This window comes from Macaca thibetana, chromosome 11, assembly GCF_024542745.1.
Source record: "Macaca thibetana thibetana isolate TM-01 chromosome 11, ASM2454274v1, whole genome shotgun sequence".
NCBI classification, from domain to species: domain Eukaryota; kingdom Metazoa; phylum Chordata; class Mammalia; order Primates; family Cercopithecidae; genus Macaca; species Macaca thibetana.
This window is the reverse complement of record NC_065588.1, coordinates 117,591,880-117,609,718: the sequence shown is the minus strand read 5'-3', so window position 1 is coordinate 117,609,718 and position 17,839 is coordinate 117,591,880. Positions and strand designations below refer to the sequence as shown.

General features: G+C 49.8%; 1 protein-coding gene across 9 annotated transcripts in view; it reads left to right on the top strand.

Annotated features, from left to right (window-relative positions):
* Window positions 1-17,839, top strand: part of CAMKK2 (calcium/calmodulin dependent protein kinase kinase 2) — a 61,132-nt gene that overhangs the window by 18,089 nt on the left and 25,204 nt on the right. For 3 of the 9 annotated variants that reach the window (XR_007717646.1, XM_050748004.1, XM_050748006.1), the window contains exons 1-6: window positions 4,060-4,179; window positions 4,859-5,388; window positions 9,172-9,219; window positions 10,531-10,584; window positions 11,351-11,402; window positions 16,330-16,463. Coding sequence is in view for 8 of the 9 variants with exons in the window: in XM_050748004.1 (XP_050603961.1) it covers window positions 4,918-5,388; window positions 9,172-9,219; window positions 10,531-10,584; window positions 11,351-11,402; window positions 16,330-16,463 (759 nt within the window). In the remaining variant the exon portion in view is untranslated. Of the gene's footprint in view, window positions 1-4,052; window positions 4,180-4,858; window positions 5,389-9,171; window positions 9,220-10,530; window positions 10,585-11,350; window positions 11,403-16,329; window positions 16,464-17,839 lie in introns of those variants that run through there. The other 6 variants (XM_050748005.1, XM_050748002.1, XM_050748007.1 and 3 more) reach the window with 5 other exon arrangements.

The window sequence follows — 17,839 nt, the reverse complement described above, 5'->3', positions numbered from 1 at the left end:
ATCAGCATCCAACAGGTATTTGTTGAAGTAATAGTTTTTGAGCACTTAACCACGTGCCGGGCAGGATTCTGAGTGCTTGGTTCATCTAATCCTATGACTATGGGATGGGCACCAACTTTACAGGAGGTCAATGACCGTAGGCTATTGAGCTTGAGGGGATCCGAGTTTCCTCTTCTAAGAGATAAGGATCGTGAAAAGAAGTCAAGTAGCAGCAGCTAGGGCCACGGAGAAATATCGAACTTGAGTTGTATTCTCTCGTTGATGGGGAAGCTGAGACGGACAGAGTTGATTTCTTTCTCAGATCAGTAAGGGGGAATGAGGGACAGAGAAATAGGAGATAAGACCAACTGCTCCCCTCTCCTGACCTCCTGCCCCATCTGATCCCGTAGCATCCTAGGCCTTATCATCATAACTCCAATCATGGTTACAGGTATTTTCTTTCCTTTAAAGTTTTTTTTTTTTTTTTTTTTTTTTTTAGACAGTCTTACTCTGTTACCCAGGCTGGAGTGTGGTGGTGCAAACTCACCTCACTGCAACCTCTGCCTCCCGGGTTCAAGTGATTCTCCTGCCTCAGCCTCTTGAGTAGCTGGGACTACAGTTCCTACCACCACGCCTGGCTAATTTTTGTATTTTTATTTTTTATTTTATTTTATTTTATTATTATTATTATTTTTTTTATTTTTGAGACGGAGTCTCGCTCTGCCGCCCAGGCTGGAGTGCAGTGGCCGGATCTCAGCTCACTGCAAGCTCCGCCTCCCGGGTTCACGCCATTCTCCGGCCTCAGCCTCCCGAGTAGCTGGGACGACAGGCGCCGCCACCTCGCCCGGCTAGTTTTTTGTATTTTTAAAGTAGAGACGGGGTTTCACTGTGTCAGCCAGGATGGTCTCGATCTCCTGACCTCGTGATCCGCCCGTCTCGGCCTCCCAAAGTGCTGGGATTACAGGCTTGAGCCACCGCGCCCGGCCAATTTTTTTTTTTTTTTTTTTTTTTTTTTTTTGAGACGGAGTCTCGCTGTGTCTCCCAGGCTGGAGTGCAGTGGCCGGATCTCAGCTCACTGCAAGCTCCGCCTCCTGGGTTCACGCCATTCTCCCGCCTCAGCCTCCCAAGTAGCTGAGACTACAGGCGCCCGCCACCACGCCCGGCTAGTTTTTTTTTTTGTATTTTTAGTAGAGACGGGGTTTCACCATGTTAGCCAGGATAGTCTCGATCTCCTGACCTCGTGATCCGCCCGTCTCGGCCTCCCAAAGTGCTGGGATTACAGGCTTGAGCCACCGCGCCCGGCCAATTTTTGTATTTTTAGTAGCGATGGGGTTTCACCACATTGGCCAGGCTGGTCTGGAACTCCTAACCTCAAATGATCTGCCCGCCTTGGCCTCCCAAGGTGTTGGGATTATAGGTGTGAACCATTGCACCTGGCCTGAATGTGACTATTCTAGATACTTATGTAACTGCAATCTTACAACACTTGTCCTTTAGTATCTGGCTCGTTTCACTTAGCATATATCTTCACAGTTCGTCTGTGTTGTAGCATGAGTCAGAGTTTCCTTCTTTATTGTGGCTGTATAGTATTCTATTGTATGGCTCTGCCACGTTTTGTTTATTCATTCTTCTATTGATGGACACTTGGCTATACCTTTTGGCTATTGTTAATGATGTTGCTATGAACATTAGTGTACAAGTATCTGTTTGAATCCCTGCTTTCACTTCTTTTGGGTCTGTACCTAGGAGAGGAGTTGCTGGTTATATGATAACTCTATGTTTAACTGTTTGGGGAGCCAGCAGGCTGCCTCATTGTAGTTTGGATTTGCAGTTCTCTTACTATGAGGTTGAACATCTTGCCACATGATTGGACTCTTTGGCGTTCTCTTACCACACACTCTGTGTGCATGAGTCAGGCCCGTGACAGGGCTGGGATGTTGGGTTTTTCCCTTTTGTCTTTCCTGTTGGGCTTTCCCTGCCGCATGCTGGCATAGTAGCTATTCCATCAGTTCTTCTGAAAGGACCGTTCCGAGAGCACTGAGGGACAGTTTCTGCCTCTCAGCCAGATCCTCCAGGGAGCTCTGGCTTTCTGCTGTCTGTACCTTCCTCTCTGTTACCCCACTACCACCCAGTGTCATCAGAGATACCATTTTATTCATTCATAAAATCTCTACTGGGCCCCCACTGTTTTCCTGGGACATCTAGAGAGGCCCTTTTTTTTTCCTTTTTTTTTCCTTTTTTTTTGAGACGGAGTCTCCCTCTGTTGCCAGGCTGGAGTGCAATGGCGCAACCTCAGCTCACTGCAACCTCTGCCTCCCGGGTTCAAGCGATTCTCCTGCCTCAGCCTCTCGAGTAGCTAGGATTATAGGCATGTGCCACTACGCCTGGCTAATTTTTGTATTTTTGGTAGAGATGGGGTTTCACCATGTTGGCCAGGCTGGTCCAGAGAGACCCTTTGTGATGTGGGTGACTAGCACGAAGTGGCCATCATCCACAGGTGTCTGTCCACAAATGTACTCCCTGAATTCCAGCGGTACCTGTGACATTTGTCCAGCAGAATTTGTCAAACACGTTAACCAAAGGTTAATGTTCTGTCCCAGAGATGGTAAGAATTGACAGCCTAAGGGGATGTGTTAATCTTTTTTATTTTTATTTTTTGAGACGAGTCTCGTTCAGTCCCCCAGGCTGGAGTGCAGTGGCGCGATCTCGGCTCAGTTACTGCAGCCTCCACCTGCTGGGTTCAAGTGATTCTCCTGCCTCAGCCTCCTGAGTAGCTGGGATTACAGGTGCCCGCTACCACGCCCAGCTAATTTTGTATTTTTAGTAGAGATGGGGTTTCACCAGGTTGGCCAGGTTGGTCTTGAACTCCTGACCTCAGGTGATCCACCTGTCTTGGCCTCCCAACCTGCTGGGAGGATTACAGGTGTGAGCCACTGTGCCCGACATTTCTTTTTTTTTTTTTGAGACGGAGTCGCTCTGTGCCCCAGGCTGGAGTGCAGTGGCGTGATCTCGGCTCACTGCAAGCTCCGCCCCCCGGGTTCACGCCATTCTCCTGCCTCAGCCTCCTGAGTAGCTGGGACTACAGGTGCCCGTCACCACGCGCGGCTAGTTTTTTGTATCTTTTAGTAGAGACGGGGTTTCACTGTGTTAGCCAGGATGGTCTCGATCTCCTGACCTCGTGATCCGCCCGCCTTGGCCTCCCAAAGTGCTGGGATTACAGGCTTGAGCCACCGCGCCTGGCCAGTGTGTCCGACCTTTCTCTTTTTGTTTTTTGAGATGGAGTCCCACTCTGTCATCCAGGCTGAAGTGCAATGGCGCGATCTCAGCTCACTGCAACCTCCGCCTCCTGGGTTCAAGTGATTCTCCTGCCTCAGCCTCCTGAGTAGCTGGGATTACAGGTGTACATCACCACACCTGGCTAATTTTTGTATTTTTAGTAGAGATGGAGTTTCACCATGTTGGTCAGGCTGGCCTCGAAATTCTCACCTCGCGATCCACCTGCCTAGGCCTTCCAAAGTGCTGGGATTACAGGCGTGAGCCACCGTGCCCAGCCTTTTTTTAAAAAAATGAGATAAAAGTTCATATAATATAAAATTGACCATTTTGAAGTGTATAGTTCAGTGCCATTTAGTACATTCACAATGCTGTGCAACCATTACCTCTATCTACTTTCAAAACGTTTTAGTCACCCCAAAAGGAAACCCCGTACCCATTAAGCAGCCATTCCCCACACCCACTAACGTCACCATTCCCATAGTCCTAGGCAACTGTTAGTCTACTTTCTGTCTCTATGGAGTTGTGTATTCCGAAAATTTCATATAAATAGAATCATATATATGTGACCTTTTGTGACTGGCTTCCTTCAGTTAGCATAATATTTTAGAGGTTCATCCATATTGTGGCATACTTGATTCCCCTGCAACCCTTTTTTTTTTTTTTTTTGAGACAGTCTTGGTCTATTGCTCAGGCTGGAGTGCAGTGGTATGATCTCAGCTCACTGTGACCTCTGCTTCCCGGGTTCCAGCGATTCTCCTGCCTTAGCCTCCTGAGTAGCTGGGATTACAGGCACACGCCACCGCGCCCAGCTAATTTTTGTATTTTTAGTAGAGACGAAGTTTCACCATGTTGGCCAGGCTGGTCTGGAATTCCTGGACTCAAGAGATCTGCCTGCCTCAGCCTCCCAAAGTGCTGGGATTATAGGTATGAGCCACTGCATCCAGCCCTGACCTGCATTTTTCATGCCCAGCATTTAAAAATATTTGAAATAATTGCTAATGTGAAAAAGTCAGGCAACCTTATTAACCTCCTTAGGGCTTCTCTTGGGAAAAAACAAAAGGAAAACCAGCAATAGTAGGCCCAAATTCCTGCTGAGCAACAATTGGCTGGAAGCAGCTATCAGTTCTGTAGGGGACACGTGTGCTACATTTGGGGGTTTTCTTATACTTGTTCCTATAGGAATTGAGTTAGGAATTGTTGTCATGGTGTATGAGAAGTAGTTCCGGCTACCTGGGAGGCTGAGATGGGAGGATCACTTGAGCCTAGCAGTTCAAGGGTGCAGTGAGCTATGAGTATGCCACTGTAGTTCAGCCTGGAGAGAGAGAGAGAGAGAGAAGAGAGAGAGGGGAGAGAGAGAGAGAGAGAGAGAGAGAGAGAGACCTTGTCTCAAAAAAAAAAAAAGAAAAATAAAAAAATATAAGAAGATGCAGACTGTGCTTTTCTGTATAGACTCAGAGATCAGATCACACCATGTTTTGCAAGATTTTTTTAGGATGTCAACTGGAGGCAGGAATTAGACAGCAGCCCGGGCCAGGAGGAGAGGGGCTCCTTTCCTGTCCCTGCCCCTAGGAGCTGGGCCGGCTGACCCTTTCTCTCTCTGCAGGTGGCTCCGCTGCCGGATGGGAGTGTCCCAGTGTGCTGGATGAAGCTGGCGCATGCACCATGTCATCATGTGTCTCTAGTCAGCCCAGCAGCAACCGGGCCGCCCCCCAGGATGAGCTGCGGGGCAGGGGCAGCAGCAGCAGCCAAAGCCAGAAACCCTGTGAGGCCCTGCGGGGCCTGTCATCCTTGAGCATTCACCTGGGCATGGAGTCCTTCATTGTGGTCACCGAGTGTGAGCCGGGCTGTGCTGTGGACCTTGGCTTGGCCCGGGACCGGCCCCTGGAGGCCGATGGCCAAGAGGTCCCCCTCGACACCTCCGGGTCCCAGGCCCGACCCCACCTCTCCGGTCGCAAGCTTTCTCTGCAAGAGCGGTCCCAGGGTGGACTGGCAGCCGGCGGCAGCCTGGACATGAACGGACGCTGCATCTGCCCATCCCTGCCCTACTCGCCCGTCGGCTCTCCTCAGTCCTCGCCTCGGCTGCCCCGGCGGCCGACAGTGGAGTCTCACCATGTCTCCATCACGGGTATGCAGGTGCGTGAGCCGGTGGTGAGCCAGGTCCTAGGGGTCCCCGGTGCCCTTCCCTGCCCCCAGCAGGGTCTCTGTGGAAGGTTGGGCTCCCCCAGAAGGATTTGAGTGCCACAGTTGACCTAGGACTTGACTCCAGGGAACCTGGGGGGTGGCTGGGGCCAAAAAGGGGCCCTAGGGGGGTCGTGAATCAGCATGGGGAAGGGAAGGCGGTCAGCAAAGGGTAGGTTATGGAGCCGGTTACCAGTGTGGAGTGTAGGCCCCTGGGGCTTGTTCCTTCCGGGGGGCCCTGGGAAACAGCACAGAACAGCAGCCTCAGAGTCATCCCGCCAGGGGTGAGGGAGCTGGGGTGTTTATACTCATGGGTGAGGGCTGCTGGGGCGGGTGTGTGTGACCCGCTGGGGGTGTGGACAGAGCAGCTGCAGGGCCAGAGGGAGCCTCCAGCAGAGACCGAGGTGTGGGCGAAGGTGTGATGGAATGAGGTCGGTCACTGAGAGCCTGGCGACAACCCGCCTGGCCGAGCATGCGTTGGCACCAGGCACTGGGTTCAGCATTTCCTGTGCATTTCTCACAAGACCCTTACCGTAAACCCTGGCGGGGTAGATTAGAACTCAGATCCCCACCAGGGTTCACAGGGCCCTGTGTGGTCTGACCCTTTCCCACCCCTCCTTGCCATCTGCTGCCAGCTCCCTAAGCTCCCTCTGTTCCTGCCTTCGCATTCCTTGGAATCCAAGTTCTTGCCCGCCTGGGGTCTTTATTCTCGCTGTTCCTTCTGATTGGAACCACCTCCCCCACCACCCCATGCCAACTTTGTAAGGCCTATTCCATCTAATGTCCAAGTCTCAACTCCAGTATCACCTCCTCCAAAAGGCTCCCCGGGCTACCTTCCCTAAAGCATCCTCCAGCCTCTCTCTGCCCCATGGCCCTATTTGCTTTCCTTTATAACATTCATCAGCATCTGATTATCTGTGTGTTGGTTTAGTTGTTTATTGCCTGTCTCTACCCAGCCAGAACGTAAGCTCCATAGGATCATTTCATCCACCCCCACACCCCATCCCATCCCCAGAGCCTAGCAGAGTACCTGGCACATTGTAGGAGCCCAAAAATATTTGTTGAAGGAATGAATGAATTTAATCGGAAAAAGGCCCAACATCAGAATGCCTTTCTAAAGGCGCTTTTTAATTGTTGTTGTTGTTGAGATGGAGGGTTGCTCTGTCACCCAGGCTGGAGTGCAGTTGCACGATTTTGGCTCACTGCAACTTCTGCCTTCCGGGTTCAAGCTATTCTCCTGCCTCAGCCTCACGAGTAGCTGGGACTACAGGTGTGCACCACCACGCCTAGTTAATTTTTGTATTTTTTTTTTTTTAAGTAGAGATGGGGTTTTACCATATTGGCCAGGCTGGTCTTGAACTCCTGACCTCAAGTGATCCATCTGCCTTGGCCTCCCAAAGTGCTGGGATTACAGAAATGAGCCACTGTGCCCGGCCAAAGGGGCTGATTTTGAAGGGGCTATAGGGACTACATTTTGAAGGCCAGGAAAAACTTTCATAATTGGAGATGGGGCCCTGGAGAGTTGAGAGGAGGGAGAATTCACAGCATGAACCAGAGACAGAACCGGGACCCATGAGCAACGGCTCCTTTTTAGCTTAGCTTCTTTCTTTTTTTTTTTTTTTTTTTTTTTTTTTTTTTTTTTTTTTTTTTTGAGACTGAGTCTGGCTCTGTCGCCCAGGCTGGAGTGCAGTGGCCGGATCTCAGCTCACTGCAAGCTCCGCCTCCCGGGTTTACGCCATTCTCCTGCCTCAGCCTCCCGAGTAGCTGGGACCACAGGCGCCCGCCACTTCGCCCGGCTAGTTTTTTGTATTTTTTAGTAGAGATGGGGTTTCACCGTGTTAGCCAGGATGGTCTCGATCTCCTGACCTCGTGATCCGCCCGTCTCGGCCTCCCAAAGTGCTGGGATTACAGGCTTGAGCCACCGCGCCCGGCCTAGCTTAGCTTCTTTCACGGCATCATGATTTTGAGATTTATCCCTATTGTGGCGTATATCCGTAGTTCCTTTTTACTGCTGAATAATTTCAATTGTATGGACGTACCACAGTTTGCTTATTCATTTACCTGAAGGACATTTGGATTGCTTCCAATTTTTTATTATTACAACTAAAGCTGTTATTAATATTTATATGCAAGTCTTTGTAAACACATTTTCACTTCCATAGGGTAGAATGGCCTGTGGTATGGTAGATGTTTGTTAAGAAACTGCCAAGGCCTGGTGCAATGGCTTATGTCTGTAATCCCAGCTACTTGGGAGACTGAGGTGGGAGGATCACTTGAGACCAGGAGTTTGAGACCAGCCTGGGCAACATAGCAAGACCCATCTCTACAAAAAACAAAACAGGCTAGGCGCAATAGCTCATGCCTGTAATCCCAGCACTTTGGGAGGCCAAGGCAGGAGGATCACCTGAGGTCAGGAGTTAGAGACCAGCCTGGCCAACATGGAGAAACCCCGTCTCTACTAAAAATACAAAAAAATCAGCTGGGTGTGGTGGTGGGTGCCTGTAATCCCAGCTATTTGGGAAGCTGAGGCAGGAGAATTGCTTGAACCTGGGAGGCGGAGGTTGCGGTAAGCCGAGATGGCACCACTGCACTCTAGCCTGGGCAACAAGAGCAAAACTCCATCTCAAAAAAAAAAAGAGCCAAAGTTTTAATTTTGGTGAAGTTCAATTTATCATTTGTTTCTTTTGTCTGTACCTTTTTCGTATTATCTAAGAAACCCTTGTCTACCCCAAGCTTGCACAGACTTGCTCTTCTTGTATCACTTTATGTGTTTTTTTTTTTGTTTGTTTGTTTTTTGTTTTTTTTTTTTGAGACGGAGTCTCGCTCTGCCGCCCAGGCTGGAGTGCAGTGGCCGGATCTCAGCTCACTGCAAGCTCCGCCTCCCGGGTTCACGCCATTCTCCTGCCTCAGCCTCCCGAGTAGCTGGGACTACAGGCGCGCGCCACCTCGCCCGGCTAGTTTTCTGTATTTTTTAGTAGAGACGGGGTTTCACCGTGTCGGCCAGAATGGTCTCGATCTCCTGACCTCGTGATCTGCCCGTCTTGGCCTCCCAAAGTGCTGGGATTACAGGCTTGAGCCACCGCGCCCGGCCCACTTTATGTTTTTACAGGACAATGTAGCCAAGGATTACTTGTTTGATTTAAGATTTACTTTTTAAAACTAGGAACAACCTTCTAAAAAAAATGGGTTTTACCAGAGTCCAGAGTGTGTGCTTACATTTTGACAAAGTACAACAAGCAAAGTCAGTGCTGTTAGAAGTCAGGAGAGTGGCCACCTGGGGAAGGGCAGTGGTGGGAGTGGCTTCTGGGAGCTGGGGATGTTCTCTTTCTTGATTTGGGTTCTGGTTACCTGTGTGTGTTTAATTTGGAGAAATGTATCTAGTTGCAAACTTTTTTTTTTTTTTTTTTTTGAGATACAGTTTTACTCTGTTGCCCAGGCTGGAGTGCAATGGTACAATCTCTGCTCACTGCAACCTCTGCCTCCCTGGCTCAAGCAATTCTCGTGCCTCAGCCTCCTGAGTAGCTGGGATTACAGGTGCCCACCACCATGCCTAGCTAATTTTTATATTATTTATAGAGACGGGATTTCACCATGTTGGCCAGGCTGGTCTGGAACTCCTGAACTCAAGTGATCCTCCCGCTTTGGCCCCCCAAAGGGCTTACAGGCGTGAGGCACCACGCCTGGCCTCTAGTTGCAAACTTAAAATTCATTTTCCACGTGTCTCTGCTTACTCTCTAGGACTGTGTGCAGCTGAATCAGTATACCCTGAAGGATGAAATTGGAAAGGTAAATATCCCCGGAGCCGGGCTGGCTTTCTGCATTCGCTGGGGGCGTTCAGATACTGTAGAGGGAAGGGGGTAAAGCTGGGAGCAGGAGAGGAGTCTTTGAAGGCGAGGTTGGTGGAAAGGGTTTTGTCATTCATGATCTAGGTTTTTGGTTTAGTTTTGTTTTCTTGTATCTTAAAATTAAACATGTTTCTGCAGAAGCTCAGAAAGCTTCCAAAGAAATTCCATATCACCTTGGTGATAGTTACATCCCCATTACATTTGAGGTTTTGTTTCACCCCGAGGTACTCTGATATCTAGTTTTGCTTTTGTTTTAGCCAATTAGGGGGGAGGTATCATTACCATGGTCAAATATCTGAACGCCAATAGAAAACAAGTAAGTAATATAAAGGAGTGAGGCATGCCAGCTCTAAGGTAGTAGGGAGCGGTAAGGACTGTGGCAAACCATCAACATATGGAAATGAGGGCTACATATAGCTAGATCTTTCCATTTTTTCAAAAGAAACTAGGAATCTTGATTTTTTTTTTGATACAGGATCTTGCTCTGTCACCAAGCCTGGAGTGCAGTGGTGCAATCTCGGCTCACTGCAACCTCTGCCTCCTGGGCTTAAGTGATTCTCCTGCCTCAGCCTCCCAAGTAGTTGGGACTACAGGTGCGCACCACCACACCTGGCTAATTTTTGTAATTTTTGTAGAAACGGGGTTTCACTATGTTGCCCAGGCTGTTCTCAAACCTGACCCCAAGTGATCTGCCCACCTCGGCCTCCCTAAGTGCTGGGATTACAGGTGTAAGCCACCATGCCTGGCAAGGAATATCGATTTTTATATCAGACTGTTTTACTGTTTTTTTTTTTTGAGACTGAGTTTCACTATGTCGCCCAGGCTGGAGTGCTGTGCTGCAATCTCAGCTCACTGCAGCCTCTGCTTTCCAGGTTTAAGTGGTTCTCATGCCTCAGCCTCCCAAGTAGCTGGGATTACAGGTGCCTGCTACCATGCCCTGGCTAATTTTTGTATTTTTAGTAGAAATGGGGTTTTGCCATGTTGGCCAGGCTGGTCTCGAACTCCTGACCTCAAGTGATCCGCCTGCCTCGGCCTCCCAAAGTAGGTATGAGCCACCGTGCCCAGCCCAGATCTTTCCATTTTTAAATCTTGGCAACTAATCCAAACTTTGTAAAAACCTAGGCTCCAACAAAATACAGTTGCGGGACAGATTTGACCAATGGGCTGCCGGTTTGCAACGTCTGTATTAGGGTTCTCATTTTGCAGATCTTAACTTCTGGATAGTATGTCATGGGCATCTCCCTTTATCCAGGGCTCATATGGTGTCGTCAAGTTGGCCTACAATGAAAATGACAATACCTACTATGTGAGTATCCGCATTCTCCTCCCTGTCCCCCTCTTTATCCACAGAAGAGCCTCCTTTCCAGCACTCAGCTTCCTGGAAAGTTTTCATAGCTGTTGTCCCATTTTATTCTTAGGTCATGTTTATTTTGTGCCTCAGGAAGGAAGTGGTATGCCCATTTTACAGATGGGAAAACAGGGAGGTGAGGGGATTGGCCCAGAAAGAGTTACCCATTCAGCAAAAGCCTTTTATGCCCTTCCTCTGAGCTGTCATCTCTGCATCCTCCATAGTACTGAGAACAAGGCAGCAGTGAGACAGATACCTGCGTGGGTGGCTTTGGAGTCAGTCCAGCGTAGGTTCGAACCTGACTCTATCGTGTGCCAACCATGTGACCTTGACAAGTGATATTTCCCCATGTGTAAAACAGCTGAGCCTCAGTTTCCCCATGTGTAAAACAACCAGTCCTGCCCCTCCTTTGCCCATCGCTCCAGCTCACTTGTGTTTTGATTCGATGGCAGCAAGTCCCGAGGCTCGTGGTTTCCCAGCTGAGAGAGGTGACCGTGAACCTCAGGAACAGCTCAGAGCTGGAGGCATGCACCCCAGGAGTCTAGCCTCCCTACAACCCTTGGCCGCTTGACCCCCTCTGGTAATGAGGGACTCACTCCGTTGTCCTGAACCTGCCGGGGGCCAGGAGCTTGGGCCGGCCTTGGAGTAGACGAACCCCCACTTCGCCCTCCTTCCCCTTCTCCTCCCTGCTTTAACCCGGACCTGGGGTCTTTTTTTCCTGCAGGCAATGAAGGTGCTGTCCAAAAAGAAGCTGATCCGGCAGGCCGGCTTTCCACGTGAGTTTGGCGGGCCTTTGTTCTTAGGTACAGGGGCTGAGGCAAGACAGGGCGGAGCCTTCTTTATCCAGGGAACCATTGCATTGGGCATGGTGGCGTGTGCCTGTAGTTCCAGCTACTTGGGGGGCTGAGGCACAAGAATTGCTTGAACCTGGGAGGAGGAGTTTGCAGTGAGCCAGGATCGCGCCACTGCACTCCAGCCTGGGCGACACAGCAAGACTCTGTCTCAAAAAATAATAAAATAAAAATATTTATTAAAGTGATACAGGTATCAAGTCAAAAAATCCAATAGAGGAAAACGCTCTGGCAATTCCTCAGAAAGTTAAACATGGGATTACCATATGACTCAGTAATTTCACTCCCACTTATATATACCCAAGAGGATGGAACATCCATGTTCACACTGGAGCTTGTATGTGAATGTTCATAGCAGGTTTAGTCAAATAACTAAAAAGTGGAAATAGCACACACGGCCTCAGAGAAGGAAGAGAGTATATATGCATCCAATGGAATATTATTCAGCCCTTAAAAGTAATGAAGTACCAATTCATGCCCCAACACAGAGGGGTCTTAAAGACATTACACTAAGTGAAAGAAGCCTAATGCAAAAGGTCACAAATTATGTGATTCTATTTATGTGAAATACCCAGAATAGGCCAATCCATACGAGCAAAAGTAGATTTGTGATTGCTAGGGGCTCTGGGAAACGGGGAATGAGGGGTGAATGCTGATAGATATCAGATATATATAGAGATATTTACAGAGGCATTGAAATATTCTGCAGTTGGCCAGGCACGGTGGCTCACGCCTGTAATCCTAGCACTCTGGGAGGCCGAGGCGGGTGGATCACTTGAGGTCAGGAATTCAAGATCAACCTGGCCCAACATGGTGAAGCCCTGTCTCTACTAAAAATACAAAAACTAGCCAAGTGTAGTGGTGTGTGCCTGTAATCCCAGCTACTCGGGAGGCTGAGGCAGGAGAATCGCATGAACCCAGGAGGAGGAGGTTGCAGCGAGCTGAGATCATGCCACTGCACTCCAGCCTGGGTGACAGAGCAAGACTCCGTCTCAAAAAAAAAAAAAAAAAAAAAAAAATTATGCAATAGATAATGGTGATAGTTGCACAACCTTGTCAGTGCACTAAAAACCACTAAAATACACATTTTAAAATGGTAAATTTAGCTGGGCGCGGTGGCTCACGGCTGTAATCCTAGCACTTTGGGAGGCTGAGGTGGGTGGATCACGAGGTCAGGGGTTCAAGATCATCCTGGCCAATATGGTGAAACCCTGTGTCTACTAAAAAATACAAAAATTAGCCGGGCGTGGTGGCACGCACTTGTAAATCCCTGGCTACTTGGGAGGCTGAGGCAGGAGAATCGCTGGAACCTGGGAGGTGGAGGTTGGAGTGAGCTGAGACTGCGCCACTGCACTCCAGCCTGGGCGACAGAGCGAGACTCCATCTCTCAAAAAAAAAAAAAAAAAAGGATAAATTAAAAACATGTAAATACCAGATATTTGAATTATATCTACCCCCCCCCCCCCCCCCCCCCAAAAAAAGGCCAGAGCACAGGAGGGCTCATCATGGAGAACAGTTTCTTGCTGACCTCTTTCCTTCTCCTATAGGCAACCTTGACTTTTAGCACTTTTAGTTGCCGGTAGCTCCTGTGTGTGGTCAGATGATAGGCCTGCAGGTGAGCGTATCGGAGGCTGCTTCAACATAAGCTCCCTGCCAGCATTGCTGGGCAAAATGTCAGCTTGGGCCAAAAAGAGAAATTAGGTAAGAACAAACAGCTGGGCGTGGTGGCTCACGCCTGTAATCCCAGCACTTTGGGAGGCCGAGGCGGGTGGATCACGAAGTCAGGAGTTCAAGACCAGCCTGGTCAAGATGGTGAAACTCCGTCTCTACTAAAAATACAAAAAAGTAGCCGGGCATGGTGGGCGCCTGTAATCCCAGCTACTCAGGAGGCTGAGGCAGAGAATTGCTTAAACCTGGGAAACAGAGGTTACACTGAGCCGAGATCACGCCACTGTACTCCAGCCTAGGCGACAGAGGGAGACTCCAATTCAAAAAAAAAAAAATAACAAACAAACCCCATCCTAACAGTAGGACCCTGGTTTATCCTGCTTGTCCAAACGCTGCGCCAGGCCATGATCCTCGCGTCACTATGATCAATTTTTTTTTTTTTTTTTTGAGACGGAGTCTTGCTCTATGCCCCAGGCTGGAGTGCAGTGGCCCGATCTCGGCTCACTGCAAGCTCCGCCCCCCTGGGTTCACGCCATTCTCCTGCCTCAGCCTCCCGAGTAGCTGGGACTACAGGCGCCCACCACCTCGCCCGGCTAATTTTCTTGTATTTTTAGTAGAGACGGGGTTTCACCGTGTTAGCCAGGATGGTCTCGATCTCCTGACCTCGTGATCCGCCCGTCTCGGCCTCCCAAAGTGCTGGGATTACAGGCTTGAGCCACCGCGCCCGGCCTATGATCAATTTTTGACATCTGCTTCTGACTTCTTCTGGTAGAGGATTTCGCTCGCTTAAACACTCCTTCTTACCTCCTGTCTTCAAATAACAAATGGTGTCCTGTAACAATGTACCAGAGACTGGGTGGCTTCACCAACAGACATTTATTTCTCACACTTCCTTTTTTTTTTTTTTGAGACAGAGTCTTGCTCTGTCACCCAGGCTGGAGTGCAGTGGCCGGATCTCAGCTCACTGCAAGCTCCTCCTCTCAGATTCACACCATTCTCCTGCCTCAGCCTCCTGAGTAGCTGGGACTACGGGCGCCCGCCACCTTGCCTGGCTAGTTTTTTGTATTTTTTAGTAGAGACAGGGTTTCACCGTGTTAGCCAGGATGGTCTCGATCTCCTGACCTCGTGATCCGCCCGTCTCAGCCTCCCAAAGTGCTGGGATTACAGGCTTGAGCCACCGCGCCCGGCCTATTTCTCACACTTCTGGAGGCTGGTTCATAGCACCATCTCAGGCCGGGTGCAGTGGCTTACGCCAGCACTTTGGGAGGCCATGGTTGGCAAATCGCTTGAGCCCAGGAGTTTGAGACCAGTGTGGGCAATGTAGTGAGACCCCTGTCTCTACCAAAAATTTAAAAATTAGCTGGACATGGTGGTGTGCACCTGTAGTCCTAGCTACTCGGGAGGCTGAGGCAGGAGGATCACTTGAGCCTGGGAGTTTGAGGTTGCAGTGATTCTTGATTGTGCCACTGCGCTCCAGCCTGGTAGACAGACCCTGTCTCAAAACAAACAGACATAGGTAGTGCCTTACTGCATCCTTACATGGCAGAGGAGCTAGACAGCTCTTTGGGGTCTTTTGTTTTGTTTTGTTTTGAGATGGAGTCGTGGAGTCTCGCTCTGTCACCAGGCTGGAGTGCAGTGGCACAATCTCGGCTCACTGCAACCTCCGCCTCCTGGGTTCAAGTGGTTCTCCTGCCTCAGCCTCCCAAGTAGCTGGGACTACAGGCGGGCACCACCACGCCTGGATAATTTTTGTATTTTTAGTAGAGACGGGGTTTCACCACGTTGGCCAGGATGGTCTCGATCTCCTGACCTCATGATCCACCCGCCTCGGCCTCCCAGAGTGCTGGGATTCCAGGCCTGAGCCACTGCACCCAGCCTGGGGTCTCTTTTATAACAGCACTAATCTCATTCCTGAGAGCTCTACCCTCGTGACCTGCTCTCCTCCCAGAGGTCCCGTCGCCTAATACCATCACACTGGGGATTAGGTTTTGACATAGGAATTTTGGAGGAGCACAAACATCCTGACCATAGCACCTCCCTTTCCCCAGCAGGCAGTGGAACGCTCTCCTGATGGTCCGCTCCTCTGTGGACACACACCCACCACTTCCCCCTCTTTCCAGCTGTATGGCGAGTGTCTGCCATCTCCCCACGCCCTCTCTTTTCCTTTGAACTCAGCTTTCCTCCTTTCACATCCTCCCTCTGACACCTGTACTTTTGCCTTTCCTTTTCCAAGGCCGATCCCATCCCTGTTCTATTCTGTTAGTCACACTTAGAGCCTTACGTACATGGGATGTGTGCCATCGTGAGGGTTTTCACTGTGGGCCTGTACATCCTTGTGACTGCCTATTATTTACTGCAGGATCAAGCACTGGCCTGAGTGCCTCTCCCTTCTGTATAGCCTTTTGTTTTTCTCTCCTGATGCTTGCTTCTTTTCTTCTCCCTGGCTTCATTTTACGTCTGTGCTATTTCAGTTTTTTTTTTTGTTTTTTGTTTTTTTTAGATAGGGTCTCAGTCTGTCACCCAGGCTGAGTGCAGTGGCATGATCACAGCTCACTACAGGCTTGACCTTCCTGGGCTCAGGTGATCCTCCCACCCCAGCCTCTTGAGTAGCTGCGACCACAGGCACGTGCCACCATACCTGGCCAATTTTTTGTGATTTTTGTAGAGTTGGGGTTTCTCCTTGTTGCCCAGGCTGGTCTTGAACTCCTGGGCTCAAGCCATCCCCCAACCTCAGCCTTCCAAAGTGCTGGGATTTCAGGCGTGAGCCACAGCGCCCAGCCGGCCATCTGTGCTATGAGTTAAGGAGTAAGAGTTAATGTTTATGTCCATTTTGTGGACTGTAAAAACTGAGCCCAGAGAGGGGAAGTGATTGATGCACCCTGGGTGTTGAGATTGCTGAGCTAGACTGCAGTTGCCTCAGCACTCCTGCCTTTCACTGTGGACTGGGGCATGGACTGGGGATGTGGCAGGAAGGAGGGAATTCACAGGACGGCCGAGGGCTCCGCCCTCACTCACTTCCAGCGGCAGAGGAGACAGAGGAGGAGAGGGCTAGTTAAAGCCCCTGGTGGCAGCAGCCCCTCCAGCCCTGCGGAGACCCTACCCCTTTTGGCATCCCACCTGCAGCTGCCCTCTGCGGAGGAAAGTCTCTTTGCCCTGACCCTGGGTCTGCTTTTGTTTCCTTCAGGCCGCCCCCCACCCCGAGGCACCCGGCCAGCTCCTGGAGGCTGCATCCAGCCCAGGGGCCCCATTGAGCAGGTGTACCAGGAAATCGCCATCCTCAAGAAGCTGGACCACCCCAATGTGGTGAAGCTGGTGGAGGTAAGGGTGGAGGCGCCGAGGAGGGCGGGAGGCCCTGGCTTTGCTAATACCCAGACACCCCGCTGCTGGTTTCCAGGGAGAGCCAAGTCACACCAGACTGCTCACTGCAGGCCTGAGTTGTATTTACTGCTCCCTAAGACGATTTATTACTCACATTAACTATTTTTTCCCTTCTGTCTTTTGCCTGCTTTGTTTTTGTGTCAGATATTTATTGCTCTCATTTTACGGACAAATTGAGGCTCAGAGGGATCCCTTCACCCATTTCTGTCTCTTTGAAGCTGGTTCTCTTTCTACTTACACATATGGGTAGTTGTAGCGCAAAAGCAGCCACACACATGATGGAAACACATGGCATGACTGTGTTCCAGTAAAACTTTATTTACAAAAACAAGTCCAGGCGCAGTGGCTCATGCTTGTAATCACAGCACTCTGGGAGGCCGAGGTGGGCAGATCACTTGAGATCAGGAGTTTGAGACCAGCCTGGCCAATATGGTGAAACCCCGTCTCTGCTAAAAATACAAAACAAACAAACAAACAAACAAACCAGGCAGAGGGCTGAATTCAGCCCACATGCCATAGTTTGCCAGTCCCTGCTCTAGATCAGCAGTTCTCATACTTTTTGGTCTCAGCAATTAAAAATACAAAAAAATTAGCTGGGTGTGGTGGCGGATGCCTGTAATCCCAGCCATTTTGGGAGGCTGAGGCAGGAGAATTGCTTGAACCTGGGAGGCAGAGGTTGCAGCGAGCTGAGATCGTGCCACTGCACCCCAGCCTGGACGACAAGAGTGAAACTCTGTCTCAAAAATAAAACAATTTTTTTGAAGACTCAAAAGTATATGAGTTATATTTAGTAATATCTACCACATTATAATTTAAAACTGAGAAAATTTAAGCTATTAATTATTTAAAAACAACAGGCTGGGCACGATGGCTCATGCCTATAATTCCAGCACTTTGGGAGACTGAGGTGGGAGGATCGCCTGAGGCCAGCAGTTTGAGACCAGCCTGAGCAACATGGCGAAACCTCATCTCTACAAAAAGTTAAAAAAATTAGCCGGGTATGGTGGTGCACGCCTTTGGTCCCAGCTATTCTGAAGGCCGAGGTGAGAGAATCACCAGCCCAGGAGTTCGAGGCTGCAGTGAGCCATGATTGCGCCACTGCACTCCAGCCTGGGAGACAGAGTGAGACCCTGTTTCTAAAAAAGAAAAGAAACAAAAAGAGAACAATACGCTTATTATGTGTTAACAGGAGTAATACATTTTTTTTTGAGATGGAGCCTCGCTCTGTTGCCTAGGCTGGAGTGCAGTGGCACAATCTCAGCTCACTGCAACCTCTGCCTCCTGGGTTCAAGCGATTCTCCTGCGTCAGCCTCCCA